We start from the raw sequence: 13,251 nt of genomic DNA, 5'->3' as shown, positions 1-13,251 counted from the left end.
AGAAGATAAAATTTAGTGGCATATTATAAAATTGAAATAGAGGGATACTGATATGAATAAATAAATTGTAGTTGGGTGAGTGGACATCCATAAATACATGTGACGATGTCAAGATCATCCTCGTAATAATTAGGGGGGCTCGTAGTAAGTAGGTCCATCATCTTGTGGCACATAGTCATTGTCAGGTTTTTTCTCACGTACATGCAAGGTAGATTTTCATTGGCAGTTTTGATAGAAATTCAGTTGTCTTATCTCTTTGAGACATTTGATCCTTAAAAAAAAAAAAAAAAAAGATGTTGATCATTTTCGACTGTCGCACTTTTTCATTTTGTAATGAATGTAAGTTGCATGATTTTAAATTTCTTTTTTCATATACATTATTCGAAAAAAAAAATAACGAACAATAATAATAAAGTTGAACTCATAAACATACGGGCAATTCGCAGAATTGCCCTTCTTTTGGGGTGGTCTTTAAATTTTGCCCTCATATTTGAAATCTTTAAATTTTCGCTTCTTGGCTTAAAACCCGTAGTATTAGCGTTCAACCATTGCAAATAAAATTTTAAAAAAAATTCGCAATGCAGAGTTTAAATTTATTACGCCCCCAACAACATACACTTGTGAAGGAATTAAAAGTTATGACCAGATACTTATGCCTTATGGGCAGACTTGGCATAAGTATGCTTGGATCCTAGAACTTTGATAATTCCTTCACAAGTTTATGCCGGATCCGCATAAAAGTTTGCCCATTAAAAGAGTATGCCCCACGGCATAACTTTGTGAAGGAATTCTCAAAAGTTATGCGGACCCGCATACTTATGCCTTATATGGGCGACTTGGCATAAGTATCTTGGTCCGCATAACTTTGATAATTCCTTCACAAAGTTTAGGATCCGCATAAAAGTTTGCCCATTAAAAGTATGCCCCCACCCCCGCATAACTTTGTGAAGAAATTATCAAAATTATCTTGGGACCCGACATACTTATGCTGAAAGTCCGCCCATAAAAGGCATGAGTATGCGGTCCAAGATAAAATTTGTAATTCCTTAACAAAAGTATCGGTCCGGCAGATACACGCGACCCAAACCTTGTTTGCGATTTTTTTTTAATTTATCTTGAGCGGGGTTCGAACTCGTAACCTCACGATTTCGGGCATTGTTTCAAACAGAATGCGAAAGCTAAAAAATTAAAGCCAAAGAATATGAGGACATAATTTAAAGACCATAAATATGAGGGGTAAAATTTAAAGATCACCCCAAAAGAAGCGCACTCCGCACAAAAAAATGTAAACATACACCTTAGATTGGATTAGTAGCTCTCGGGCCATGATGCCAGTCAAAGAAATCATTTATTTGACGCTCGCAACTCTTGAGTGGAAATGGGAATCCAACTTTTACTTTCTGTCCCAAATTTTGAACAGTGATTTTACGCGAACTTGTTCAGTTGTTTATAGCCAAAAGACAGATAAAGACTTGATGTCTGAAGAATCTTTGCCGTGCAGTTCACCGGGACCACACTTCGAACAGCAGCAACCCGATAAAAAGGAACAAAGGCCTCCATTACTTTTTCGGCAGAATAGATCGGACCCCCTGAACTTGTCGATTTTTATTCAGTATACACCTAAACTTTACGTTGGCCTAATTACCCCCTAAACTTGAAAATATGCTAGGCACGACCCCCCTGAACACTGACAACCCATGGAGGTGGTCAACACGCGCTACCACATGAATTTTTTGTCCATGTGGCATTTTTTAAAGAATAAAATATATATTTTTTACTTTTTAAGTTCAACAATTATTTAAATCATCTTTTTCGGGCCAAATCTGTAAAAAAAGAACTTGAAAATATTTTGACTATAATTTTTTATTTGCCTAAAGATAATGATATTCTAATCAAGTTATTTTTATATATTTGGCCAGGAAACGAAGAAATACACAGCAAGAACAAATAACCATTGAATCTAAAAAAGAAATCAAATAAAATATTAACCAAATATTTTACGAATTTGACCTGAAAAAAATAATGCACAGTTAAAATAAATAGTACTTGCATGAAAAGAAAAATACACAATATTTTTGTAAAAATACACCGTTTAAACTTCATTACTTTTGCTAAACCTTATTTTTATTTGAATAAAATAAATAGAATTTCAAGTTGAAACTTTCAACTAAGTTATTTAGATTTGAATCCGAAAAAAGAAAAAAAATACATAGCTGAAATAAATAATCATCATATCGAAAAAAGAAAAAAACACAATTGGGGTAAAATATGCAATGTATATTAAGAAAAACCAATCAGAAATACAATTGGATCAAATAAAATCATTATATTGATTATGTAGCAATTAATAGTTGAAAAATACCCCATTTGGAAGCTGATTTTTCAATTTTTCACCCTTCCACGCGCCTAAAAGAGAGTGTATCCACGCTCTTTGCCACATCAGCGCCTATGGGGGTCCAGGCTATCATATTTTCAAGTTGAGGGGGTAATTAGGCCAACGTAAAATTTAGGTGTACACTGAATAAAAATTGACAAGTTCGGGGGGGTCCAAGACCATTCTGCCTTGCTTTTTCATTGTAAAGTGGTAACACATGATTCTACCAGGTAGTTACAGTTTATAAGCTTCCTAGACCATTCTGCCTTGCTTTTTCATTGTAAAGTGGTAACACATGATTCTACCAGGTAGTTACAGTTTATAAGCTTCATTTTCTCAGCAATGAAATCTACATGTTTCAACCAAGGCCCTCCACGACCCCCCCCCCCCCCCCACCCCCAAACAAAAAAAAAAAAAAAAAAAAAAACCCCACAGAAAAGAAAAAGAAAAGGGAAAATTCAACTTTTGAAAATGTCGAGAAGACGAGGGATAAAGTTCAAATGGAGGGCTACAATTAAAGTACTAAGGAGACTCGTAAATGCCTAGCCATGATCCTCAGCCAGCAAAAACTTAATCACAATTAACTTGCATACGAGTACAGAACTTAGAACAGCTGTGAAGAGCCATAAAGGGTGAAAACAAAATCTTATATTCCCACTTAAGTCGCCAAGTTGAGTTCTACAGCATCTATAGTACTCTAGAGAGACAAGATAATAGCAGTAAAGATATAGAACGTTGAAGCAAAATAGTTACCCCACTGACTAACATACTTGAGATGATTGATTCTCTACTACAATTAGCGGTGAAGAAGCTAAAGACTTCTTAGTTCTTATTTCATAATCTAAGGTCTGGAAATAACGAGGTAGTCTCACAAATTATGAAGCTTAATCACGCAGCTCTAGGTATCAGAAAAACATAACCTCATCCCAACAAAGCATAATTCTAGCAAAGCTTATTACAGACACAAGCTAAATTCCCAAAAACAAGCCAATATTAGACCAATATAATGGCAGAAGCCCTCTTACCACACATCTTAACATGGATGGTTGGTCTCATACCCCATCAATGTTGAGAATTCCAGTAACAACGACCAGGAACACATGCAACAGTTGTATCATCGGACATGTGGCTTCAGCGGTTACAATGCACTTTGATCTCTGCAGTAATGGAAGCCATGCAGCACAGCGGGCATCATTGCTGAAAGAGTTGACCTCGCCCAACAGCCACTAGTCAGATCCTTCAATAGCTTCACTGCCAATAAAAACACGATATAAGGTATTGAGTATGTTTCTTATACAACCTACTTCTGCTGCATTAATTATATGGTGTTAATTATATGGTGTGTCAAATAGTACACAAGAGATTAGAATATGAAACCTAAAAAAAACTAATTGTCTACTTCAACACATGACTCGATTTATTCACAAGCCAAGAAATAATGAAATCAGAACCAGATTAGAATCCACCATATAAAAGTAGTAGGTCTTTAAAGTTATTCAATCCATCACTCATGCCACCATGCACACATACTTCACAAACATGGCATTTATCAATTTCAAGGTGCATTCAGTCTCGGTAATGTTCCAATGCAATCGATATTTTGTAGAGGCATTAAAAAGTTACAGGAAAATAATTTGTGGGGAATATAGATTATGTTACACAATGCTTGCCCCCTCAAACATCCAACTTCACAATTGGTCTTTCACGAAATACTTCTGAACCCTGAAACTTTATCGAACTTTTTACTAAATCTCTCCTGATACTGAGAAGTTTATCATCTAGAAGAAAGAATGAGAAAAGATCAAGATCCTTACTCCAAGAGCTCAGCCTCCTTCACTTGATATGAACCATTTGATAGATATTAAGAACTGCAGCTCAAAGACTGCTCAATACCCACAAAAGAAGTACCATAACCAGGTGAAACTAATGAACATTAAAAAGTTTGAAACGTTGAAGAAAGAACGTTTGTAATATATAAATCACTTCTAATACTTACTCCTCCCACAAGAGAACTCCAGCAAAACCACCCAACAGGCAATACTTGTCTATCCAAATGTGAAACATGAATGACCTGCAATGCAGCACAAAAAAAAAAAAAAAAAAAAAAAAAAAAAAAAGAGGGGGAGGACAGGAGAGAAAAAGAAAAGGTTTATATTTCCATATCTTCAAAAGCTAAAGGGTGCATAATTTAATTTATAACGCACTGAAAATCATGAAATGAAGTATTTTGATGCAGAGCAAAAGACTGGGGGGCCTAGGTATAAGGAACCTGAGATAACACAACGAGAGTTTGCTTATGGAGATTTTTCCATGAAGATCAAGCCGTATGGAGAAGGGTCTTCAGTATAAAGTATGGACAGGAGGGGTCATTGGTGCACCAAAAAAAGTCATAACAGCTTTTGGTGCTAGTGTTTGCAAAATAATCAGGAGACTCTGGCTTGGTTTTGCTGCTACTACAAGCTATAAGGTTGGGAGTGGAAGGAAAATATCTTTCTGGAGTGACACATCGTTAGTACACAAACCATTAAATGAGCAACATCTTGACCTATTTAGTTTAGCCCAAAACCTGATGCAACTATCCATGAGGTCTGGAGACAGCAGGGATGGAACTTAAAGTTCACAAGACTACTCAATGACTGGAAAATGAGCAAGGCTGCTGAGCTAGTTAAGGCTTTGGAGCAGTTTCGGGGTACAACAGCTAACGAAGATACAATAGGATGTAAACATCAAAAGAGGCTTATTCAGAGCAAAATCTTGCTTACCAGTTTTTAATGCTACTGGAAACCAATGCATATGGCCCTGGAAACATATATGGAGCGTTAAATATAAGGTAGCCTGTTCAGCATATGGTTGATTGTTAGAGAGGCATGCCTGACACAAGAAAATCTGCAGGGTTAACAGTTATGCTCTAGATGCTTTTTATGCCGGAAGGGATCTGAGACCACCAATCATCTTTTCATTCACTGTGAAGTCACTGATAAACTGTGGCAATTGTTTCTCAGTATGAAAGGAATTAAATGGGCTATGCCGAAGTACACTGGAGATCTCCTGGAGTTCTAGAACAATATGGGAGGAACAACAGTGAAGCAGAATAGACGTTGGAGTTCAATCCCAGCATGTGTGGTGGTGCACTGTGTGGAGGGAAAGGAATTCGAGGTGTTGTGAAGGAAATGCAGCCCTACACAGAAAGTCAAGATGAACTGCGCGTGGTTATTTTATTTTTGGTGCAAAGAAGAACTATTCGAAGATGTAGAGGGTTTACTAGATATCGTTGAATTCTTGTAAGAAGATAAAGGATTTATTTTGTTGTACTTCTGATCTATAAATATGGCTCCAGCACAGCCTTTGCGCTGGAAAATTTTAATAATATACTGTTACCTTTAAAAAACATAATTTTTTTTCTTTGGACGAGCAAACAAATTAACTTGATATTGATGTGTAAAGATTCTCATGTAAAATATCTTGCTGCCGCCAATCAATATAAGGAATTTCTGGTTTACGCCCCTAAGAAATTGCCTTATCTGAGAATCCAAAGTATGTAGAACAAAAATTCTAATGAAGGGGAGGATTCACTGACCACAAAGAACCACTCAGCATCGCTAGGAAATTGCATATGCAAACATGCTTCCTGCAATTAACAGAGGGCGTGATCAGAAGGTTCTTTATAATAGAGCTTTTTTTCCACCAATGACTGCAATGTTTAGGGCTATTGCTTCTACTATATAAATCAAAAACTTATACCGGCAGGGTGCTGTAAATTAATATTTAAAACGTTAACTGACCATTCCAACAATGTAACTCAAAAATTAGACAGGCGGGATATGTTGTCAATTAATATTAAAAAAGTCACACACATGAAAGAATTACCTTGTATGACCTCAAGCATGTTACTTTAACTTTGAAATTGACACTATACGCATTTTCTCAAGCACGCTAACTAACTTGATTGGATTCTTGACTCTTTCCATTAGTAGGATAAGATATAGGGACGCATGTCCGGATAGAATTTAAGTTGTGCATACCTTGTCCAAGAAGCAATATTGTATTCACAGACAAAGCTGCAATTTCTTGGACCTTTTCACTGGAAAATATTGCTTGCACAACTACATAAAGGTAAAAGAAGACAACAGTTACTTAAATTGCTAATAGCTCTAACTTTATAGATGAAGATCAGGAGTGATATAATCATATGATAAAGGTAAATAAACAGTGCTAATAGAAGACCAATAATGTTTAATGAGATTAATTCATCCCACTTGAAATAGCCTCAAGGAAAAGAACATTTGCGATTTTGAATAAACATGATGCGGATTAATTGAAAGATCAGAAGATTATACTCCAGAACATCCAAAAAATTCGGGTAGAAAAAGAAGACCAGGATTTTCTGGCCAGATTATCATTGGAGATTAAAAGAAATGATGCTCACTGAAAACCAAACCACTAATCACCTGATGACAGACAAATGCAGTATTAATGAACTTTGAAGGCACTTTTATCATGACATAGGCATGCACCTTGGGAAGTTAATGAAATTGACCATGTACCCTCCCAAATGCCACTTGGATTACAAGTCAAAATGCATTAGCAATGGCAAAAAAGGAGCTGATAATACAAAGATGCTAATCGTAAATAAACAAATGAATGTTCTTCACCGATACATATCATCGTACAAGCAAAAACACCGTCCAAAGTTTGAACTGAGTGCATATTTGGATTTACATATCACTTTAAGAGGTGACAGAATCAGAAATATTACAGGCATTATTCATGGTATAAAATGTTTCTCCTAAATTAGAAACATAATAATACATGGAAAACTATACCTGAGGTCTGTACAAGCTTCTCTGCAGGGTCTTTGCTGTCAGTTTGATTGACAGGAGCATCCACGTCCGTCACCGCAATCATGTGTACAGTATGAAGTGCATCCGAAATCCAAACAGTTTGTGATCCTGAAAAGGACTTCCAATGGCATTACAAAAACAGAGAAAGCTGATAGTCTATGACATCACCTTTTTATAAACATTTCTGAAGCAAGATATCAACAAATTAACATAGGATTATGTCGGCATGTCGCCAAAAAAAAAATAATAATGAACACAACATTATTAAATTGAAAAGGATGGGAATATACTTGTAGAAGAATCGGGAAGAACAGCAAGCTTTCGAACTTTCATGTTGTGACTTAACTGTTTCATGTGATAAGGAGTCTCTGATCCATGGACAGAAGTTGCAAGGAACAACAGGTGAAGATTTCCTTCAGAGTCCAAGATCAGAAACTTGGTTGAAGATAATCCCTGAATGCTAATTGCTTTTGCTGACTTAGCTGGTATCTTCATTGACTCGGAAATATCATCCTTGTTCTTGAACGCCACAAAGTTTGCAATCCCCTCTCTGGAATCTTGTCTGAGTCTCACAGATCTTAACTTTGCTGCAAGTTAGAATGCACAATCAGCAGCTGTAGGGAATGAAAATTGGAGCTTCAAGATTTTAACATGATGGAGAAATCACAGAACACTTAAAGAAAGTTATAAATGATATCAAACTACATTTCTACAATAGCAAACACAACCGAGGCACCTTGGTAGTAAGATTAAAGACAAAAACCACCCCAATAGGAGTGAAAAAGAGAAATGGTAATGGAATCAGACAGGAATCAGTACAGACAAAGGTTCACTGGAAATAAATATAGGAATCTCCTACAAGCCTTGTCGTGCATTCATATCTTTGAGAAGGTGAAAGAAACAAAGTAGGAGGAACAAAGGACAAGAAATGGAACACCAAGTGGTTTGCATCAAAATTCAAAGAACTGAATTAGGGAAAAATCTTCATGCAGTTATTAGCTTAACTAATGTTTGGTGAAGAGTCATTAGCTTAACTAATTCACACCTCTCTACGACTTTCACGGCGACGTCACACAAACCCAGGTGTCATACTTGTGTTGTATTATTTCTCCTTAGGCAGGGTCTGTCATAAGATGGGGGATAAGAGCAAATTTTGCAACCTAACCTGTTGGTTGATTTTTTGAAACATGGAATTTACTCCCGCCATCCAAAAATGATTGACCTACTCTCTTTTCTCATCCATCTAATAAAATATGACTAATATTTTTCAAGGGAAGTTTTTCTACATCCTAATTCCTATAATTCAGCCAAATATAACTAGGGGTGGCAAAACTAGCCCAAACCCATTTGACCAGCCCAGGATTTAATGGGTTTGAGATAGAGTGATTTTGAAGATGGGGTGATTTGGGCTAGCCCAAGTTGACCCATCACAAATCATCAGCCCAAACTGACTCATCAACTGCCCTTCGTTCAAAAGTATAAAAGCTACAAAACATGATTAACTTTTTTTAATCATTATTTAGTTTTTAAAATATTTTTAAAAAAAAATTATAATTTTTTTAAAATAATTTTTGTTTATTTTTTTTATTTCTCTATTTCCAAAAAGTATTTAGATTTGATTTTGAAAAAGCCGTTTATTTGGAAAAGCATGAGTGAGAGAATATTTGCAACTAAAGAATATCAATATTTTTAGATTCTCAAAATGTTTAAAACGTGGGTTGAGTTGGGCTGGTTGGTTAATGACCCATCGTTTAGCCCATCTTAGCCCAAGCAAGCTTTGGGCAGGGTTGGGCATTGACCCATCTATTGATCCAGCCCATCTATATTATATAACTAACACTACTTCACATTATCTCGAGGTAGAATTAACATCTTTCTAGATTACCACTTTTTTTATCAAGTAATCTTTGTAAGTAACTACTTCAACCTTTCACAATTCAAAAATATATAAATTTAAACATCTACGCAACACGATATAATATACTCTTAGTGCCCATGCAGGTAAAAAGTAGAATCAGAAAGCATCACCATCATTCCCAATGCGAATAGGCTAATCCGAAACTGCAACTAAGTCAGATCATTTCCGCAAAAGCTTTGTTTTATTTAGTTTCTTCACTTTTGATGATACCTTTCTGACAGAAGGATGTACTTAGCTTCCAAGACATTAAATGTATCTCTCAGATGGGGAAAATGGAGATCCATATAGGACGAGGAGGAAGTGTATCATCTAAAGAGAAATCATGACATAAATTAAAGCCATAACCTTGGTAAGACCGTAAGACAAACAAAACACTACCTCAGTTACAAGTACCAATCATGCACCTCAATCCCAAATTATTTGGGGTGTGCTATAATAATCCTTTTTTTCTTCTTTGTTAAAGTAAGTAGTTTCATTGATGGCATCAAGAAGGTGTGGTAGATACAAAAGTGAAAGTTTGCTCCATTACATGATTGCTTTCTAACATAAGATCAGGAAGCTAGGAAAATCAGAAAAATGATCAATATTATTTACAGAAGACAAGCTACTCCCGCAAAATAGATTGAGAAGACATTTAGCAATAAGAATCCACCGTATCCATTCTGCTCTGTTCAGGTTCATTTCATTTATACAAATTAAAAGTTCTCTAAACCTAGACATTGTGTCAAACTCACTCTTATCCCTAAAAGGATATACATGTATCTAATAAAGTCACTCTTTCACGAACACCCGGCATGATGTAAGCATAACAACAACTAAACCTTCATCATAATTAGTTGGTATCGTTTATATGGATCCTTTTATTATATTGTATTATGTCCTTAGCTAAATTTGCTTCAATCCAATCTATTGGATATCTTTAAGCCAACTTTTCTCCATTTGATCTTAGATCTACTTTGTCCTCTTTTATCATTTCTAATCATTATATCATTGCAGCTATGGTCAGCGCATATGAAGACCTCGTACGAGTAACCAAACCATTTTAGATGACCTTTCATTTTATCATCTACGGGTGTTATTTGTGCTCTCTAACAGATGTGATCATCTCTAATTTTGTCAAATTTGGTATATCTGCACATCCATCTTAACATCTACATTTCTACGAGACTACGACACATATCTTAAGGCTCAAATTTGCTCACTCATGACATTGTTCGTATCAGACTAATCTAATAGGGTGTCATTTACGTAACCTACTAAGAACGTACTATTTTGAAGACAATCAAGAAACTCAAACCCTGCGACTGTGAAGTTATGGGTCTTTCCTTGTGCAAGGGGAATAGCTTAAAGTTGCCACATAAATAGCAGGTCCCTGTTCATTGTAATTGAACTTTCTAAGCAGCTATTTCTATGTAGAAACTACTCCAAGCGACGTGTACACGAAATACCAACCAAAGTCTTGCTATTACATAGAGTACACAGTACACAGACAAGTTTTTACAGAACTAATTGCCCAGAGGAACACTACGATTGTACCCAATTTTTATTTTTATACAGGGATATGCTTGTAGAAATGTGAGTAATATAATAGATACATGTACAGATCCCATATTCAGGATTAAGTGATCCATATCTTTTTGCAATTAACAATACTACATTTACCACCACAAACGTAATTGCAATATAAAAGCAATGAAACAGTTACTGAAAAAAACATGGAGTCTCTACGCTAAGCTTCTATAACAGCTATGGAAGGACAGCAAACCAGAAAGTATTCCAGCACCTGATTCAGTGCGGCTCTCAATCCTTTCATTCAATACAACATTGGAAGGAAACTTCAGTTCCGTTTCGTATATCTCAGCATTAACTCCATTAATCCCATGATTCATCCCGTTTCGTAAAGGTAGTTTTTTAATCTCCATTTTATCTTTTTCCAACCCACCATTCAAACTCTTCTTACCCACACCCTTGTCTTTCTTAACTCTTCCTTTAACCAATGGCCTCAAAGGATAAACCCTAACCCCATTATCCTCCCCCAAAATCAGGTACCCAAACGAAACACTAATCGAAAACACCGGTAAAGAACAATCAATCACAGCACACTTCATCAATTTCACAACCTCACCCCCTAAATACTTCACAGCAAAAACCCAAATCTTACCATTCGAAATAGAGTACAAAGCAAATACATTAACATCCCCAACCAATTTCACTGAAACCCCATGTGAAACCCTAAAAACTACCCCTAATTTACTCTCATCAAACTTCAAATCACTGTGGTTACACACAACTTTCGCAAGAGTAAAGCTTTTCCGTGCAGTGTTAAGTATATAGAAACGAAGAAGAACGGAAGAGCCGCCTGAAATAGGAGATGAGATGAGAAAGAGGGTATTAGGGTTAGGGTTACGGAGGAGGAGGAAGGTGGCGGCGGAGATGGGCGGCGTTACGGTGGTTTGAGGAGGAGGGAAAGAGGAAGAGAGAGAGAAAGAAGGGTAGAGAGAGATAGAGGAATCGGAATGGAAGAGAGCTAAAGAGAAAGAAGAAGGGTGAAAGAGGAAAGAAGAAAAGTGAGGGGGTGGAGAAGGGAAAGATGGAGAAAAGAAAGGGGGTTTTGGAAGAAATAGTTGATGAGCTTCAACGACCATTGTTGTTATTGTGAAATTCTGATGAAGAAGAGAAGAGAATGGGTTTCTTCGGACAATCTGGATTTTGGACCGATTTTTGTGGCAATGTTGATGTTGATGTTCAGAGAAGAAAGAGATGAACCTTTTTTTATTTTCTTTTACAGTAATTAATGAATTGGTTTTGTTTTGGTGGTAAATAACGCCGTTAGTCGTGACGCACGTGAAAGGTAAATTCCACTTTTAACTGAACGGCTCAATCCATGAACTATATTGTAATAAAACCAGATATTACCATAATCAGATGAGTCTTGTCTTAATGCTTATGAGATAGGAGTAATGTTATTGCTTGCTTAAGAAATCACTCATCTTTTAGAATAAGAAAAATTTCATGAAAATATCTTCCATTCATACCAAACACACCCCTAGTCCAAAAAGAATTGTTAAAAGGAAAACAAGAACAGACAGGATAGTTTTGACTGAATAATTTATAGAGAAAAGACATCATTTAAGCGCGAGCTCAATCGAAAAACTTGGTTTAGTTAACTAAACTTAAACAGATTTATTTACCCCCCTTAACAACTTTCAAGTTAATTAAATACCCCTTAGCATACGTGGGCCAGTTGAGATCTAAGGTTGCTCACCACTACCGATGATCGGTCCGCGTCATTAAATATTTTTTAAATTATTTTTATTTATTTAGTTTTTTTCTTTCTTCTTCATTCTTTTCCCATTTTATTATTTTATTAAACAATAATTAAAAAAAAAAAAAAAAAAACCCATCAACCCACGACGTGCAATTTCTCACTGAACTCACTGAAGCACCCCCATTACTCACTGAACTTTCTTCTTCAACCCACCCCCCCCCCCCCCGGCAACTTCCACCTCCACCCACCTCCATAACCACCGCCGCCGCCGCCGCCAACCTTCCCCACCACTGAAGTATCCTTTCTCTTTCCTCAAATCTTTCAAGAAATATCCTCACACCCTGTTCAAATCTTTAGCTTCAGTATATAATCTTTTTTCCTGCAAATACTTTTCACATTCTAGAAAATTACTACCATTTTGAATTTCTTATAGTGATCCTTGGCAAGAGAATGAAATGCATGTGCCTCGCTCTTGAAACACCCATATGTGAAATATTGTAACTGAAAAGTCGCAAATAAAGACGAAGACTATTTATTTTAATTGACGATAAATAAGAAATTGAGCTGGAAAAGGGGAAAAAAGAGCAAGCCCAGCATCAGCAAAAATCAAGTTCCTTGAAAAGCTGCCCAAACTATTTTAGAGAGTACATTACAAGGAAATGATACGTCTTCAAACAAAGGAAAAGAAAGCACAGGAGCCTTCAATGAACATTTCTGCAAGAAAATTCCCTAACAATGGCCAAACGGAACCTACAACAACATCGGCCAATGGGAACCTACAACAACAGTTGCCAACAACTTGGCAACTGTTGTCATATTTGTTAAAAAGTTGAAGTAACCTTGGCAAGAG

The 13,251-nt window shown here is 36.3% G+C and overlaps 1 protein-coding gene across 13 annotated transcripts; it reads right to left on the bottom strand.

The window, feature by feature from the left end:
- Positions 1-3,088: 3,088 nt before the first annotated feature.
- Positions 3,089-11,925, bottom strand: LOC132046598 (uncharacterized). 13 transcript variants are annotated; one of them, XR_009412747.1, is made up of 8 exons: positions 10,917-11,924; positions 7,506-7,802; positions 7,198-7,323; positions 6,397-6,477; positions 5,948-6,002; positions 4,371-4,445; positions 4,189-4,256; positions 3,089-3,625 (listed from the first exon to the last, which is right to left on the bottom strand). XR_009412747.1 is itself a non-coding variant. In XM_059437276.1 (6 exons), exons 1-5 carry the CDS (start codon positions 11,776-11,778, stop codon positions 5,974-5,976), a joined length of 1,395 nt encoding a protein of 464 aa, XP_059293259.1. In that variant the 5' UTR covers positions 11,779-11,924; the 3' UTR covers positions 4,473-5,552; positions 5,952-5,973. The 13 variants fall into 13 exon arrangements, 3 of the variants coding, with proteins under 3 accessions (XP_059293259.1, XP_059293261.1, XP_059293262.1); XR_009412746.1 differs by having other exon boundaries at positions 5,952-6,002; positions 10,917-11,923; XR_009412744.1 differs by having other exon boundaries at positions 5,948-6,477.
- Between the last annotated feature and the right edge of the window lie 1,326 nt (positions 11,926-13,251).

This window comes from Lycium ferocissimum, chromosome 2, assembly GCF_029784015.1.
Source record: "Lycium ferocissimum isolate CSIRO_LF1 chromosome 2, AGI_CSIRO_Lferr_CH_V1, whole genome shotgun sequence".
Taxonomy (NCBI): Eukaryota; Viridiplantae; Streptophyta; class Magnoliopsida; order Solanales; family Solanaceae; genus Lycium; species Lycium ferocissimum.
This window is presented reverse-complemented; position numbering and strand designations above follow the sequence as displayed.

Coding starts and splice junctions, on each gene's coding strand:
- LOC132046598 (XM_059437276.1), bottom strand. CDS start 11,778: ATGGTCGTTGAAGCTCATCAACTATTTCTTCCAAAACCCCCTTTCTTT. Junction 7,803..10,916: donor TGAGAGCCGCACTGAATCAG/GTGCTGGAATAC, acceptor TCTAACTTGCAG/CAAAGTTAAGATCTGTGAGA. Junction 6,478..7,197: donor GAAGCTTGTACAGACCTCAG/GTATAGTTTTCC, acceptor ACCTTTATGTAG/TTGTGCAAGCAATATTTTCC.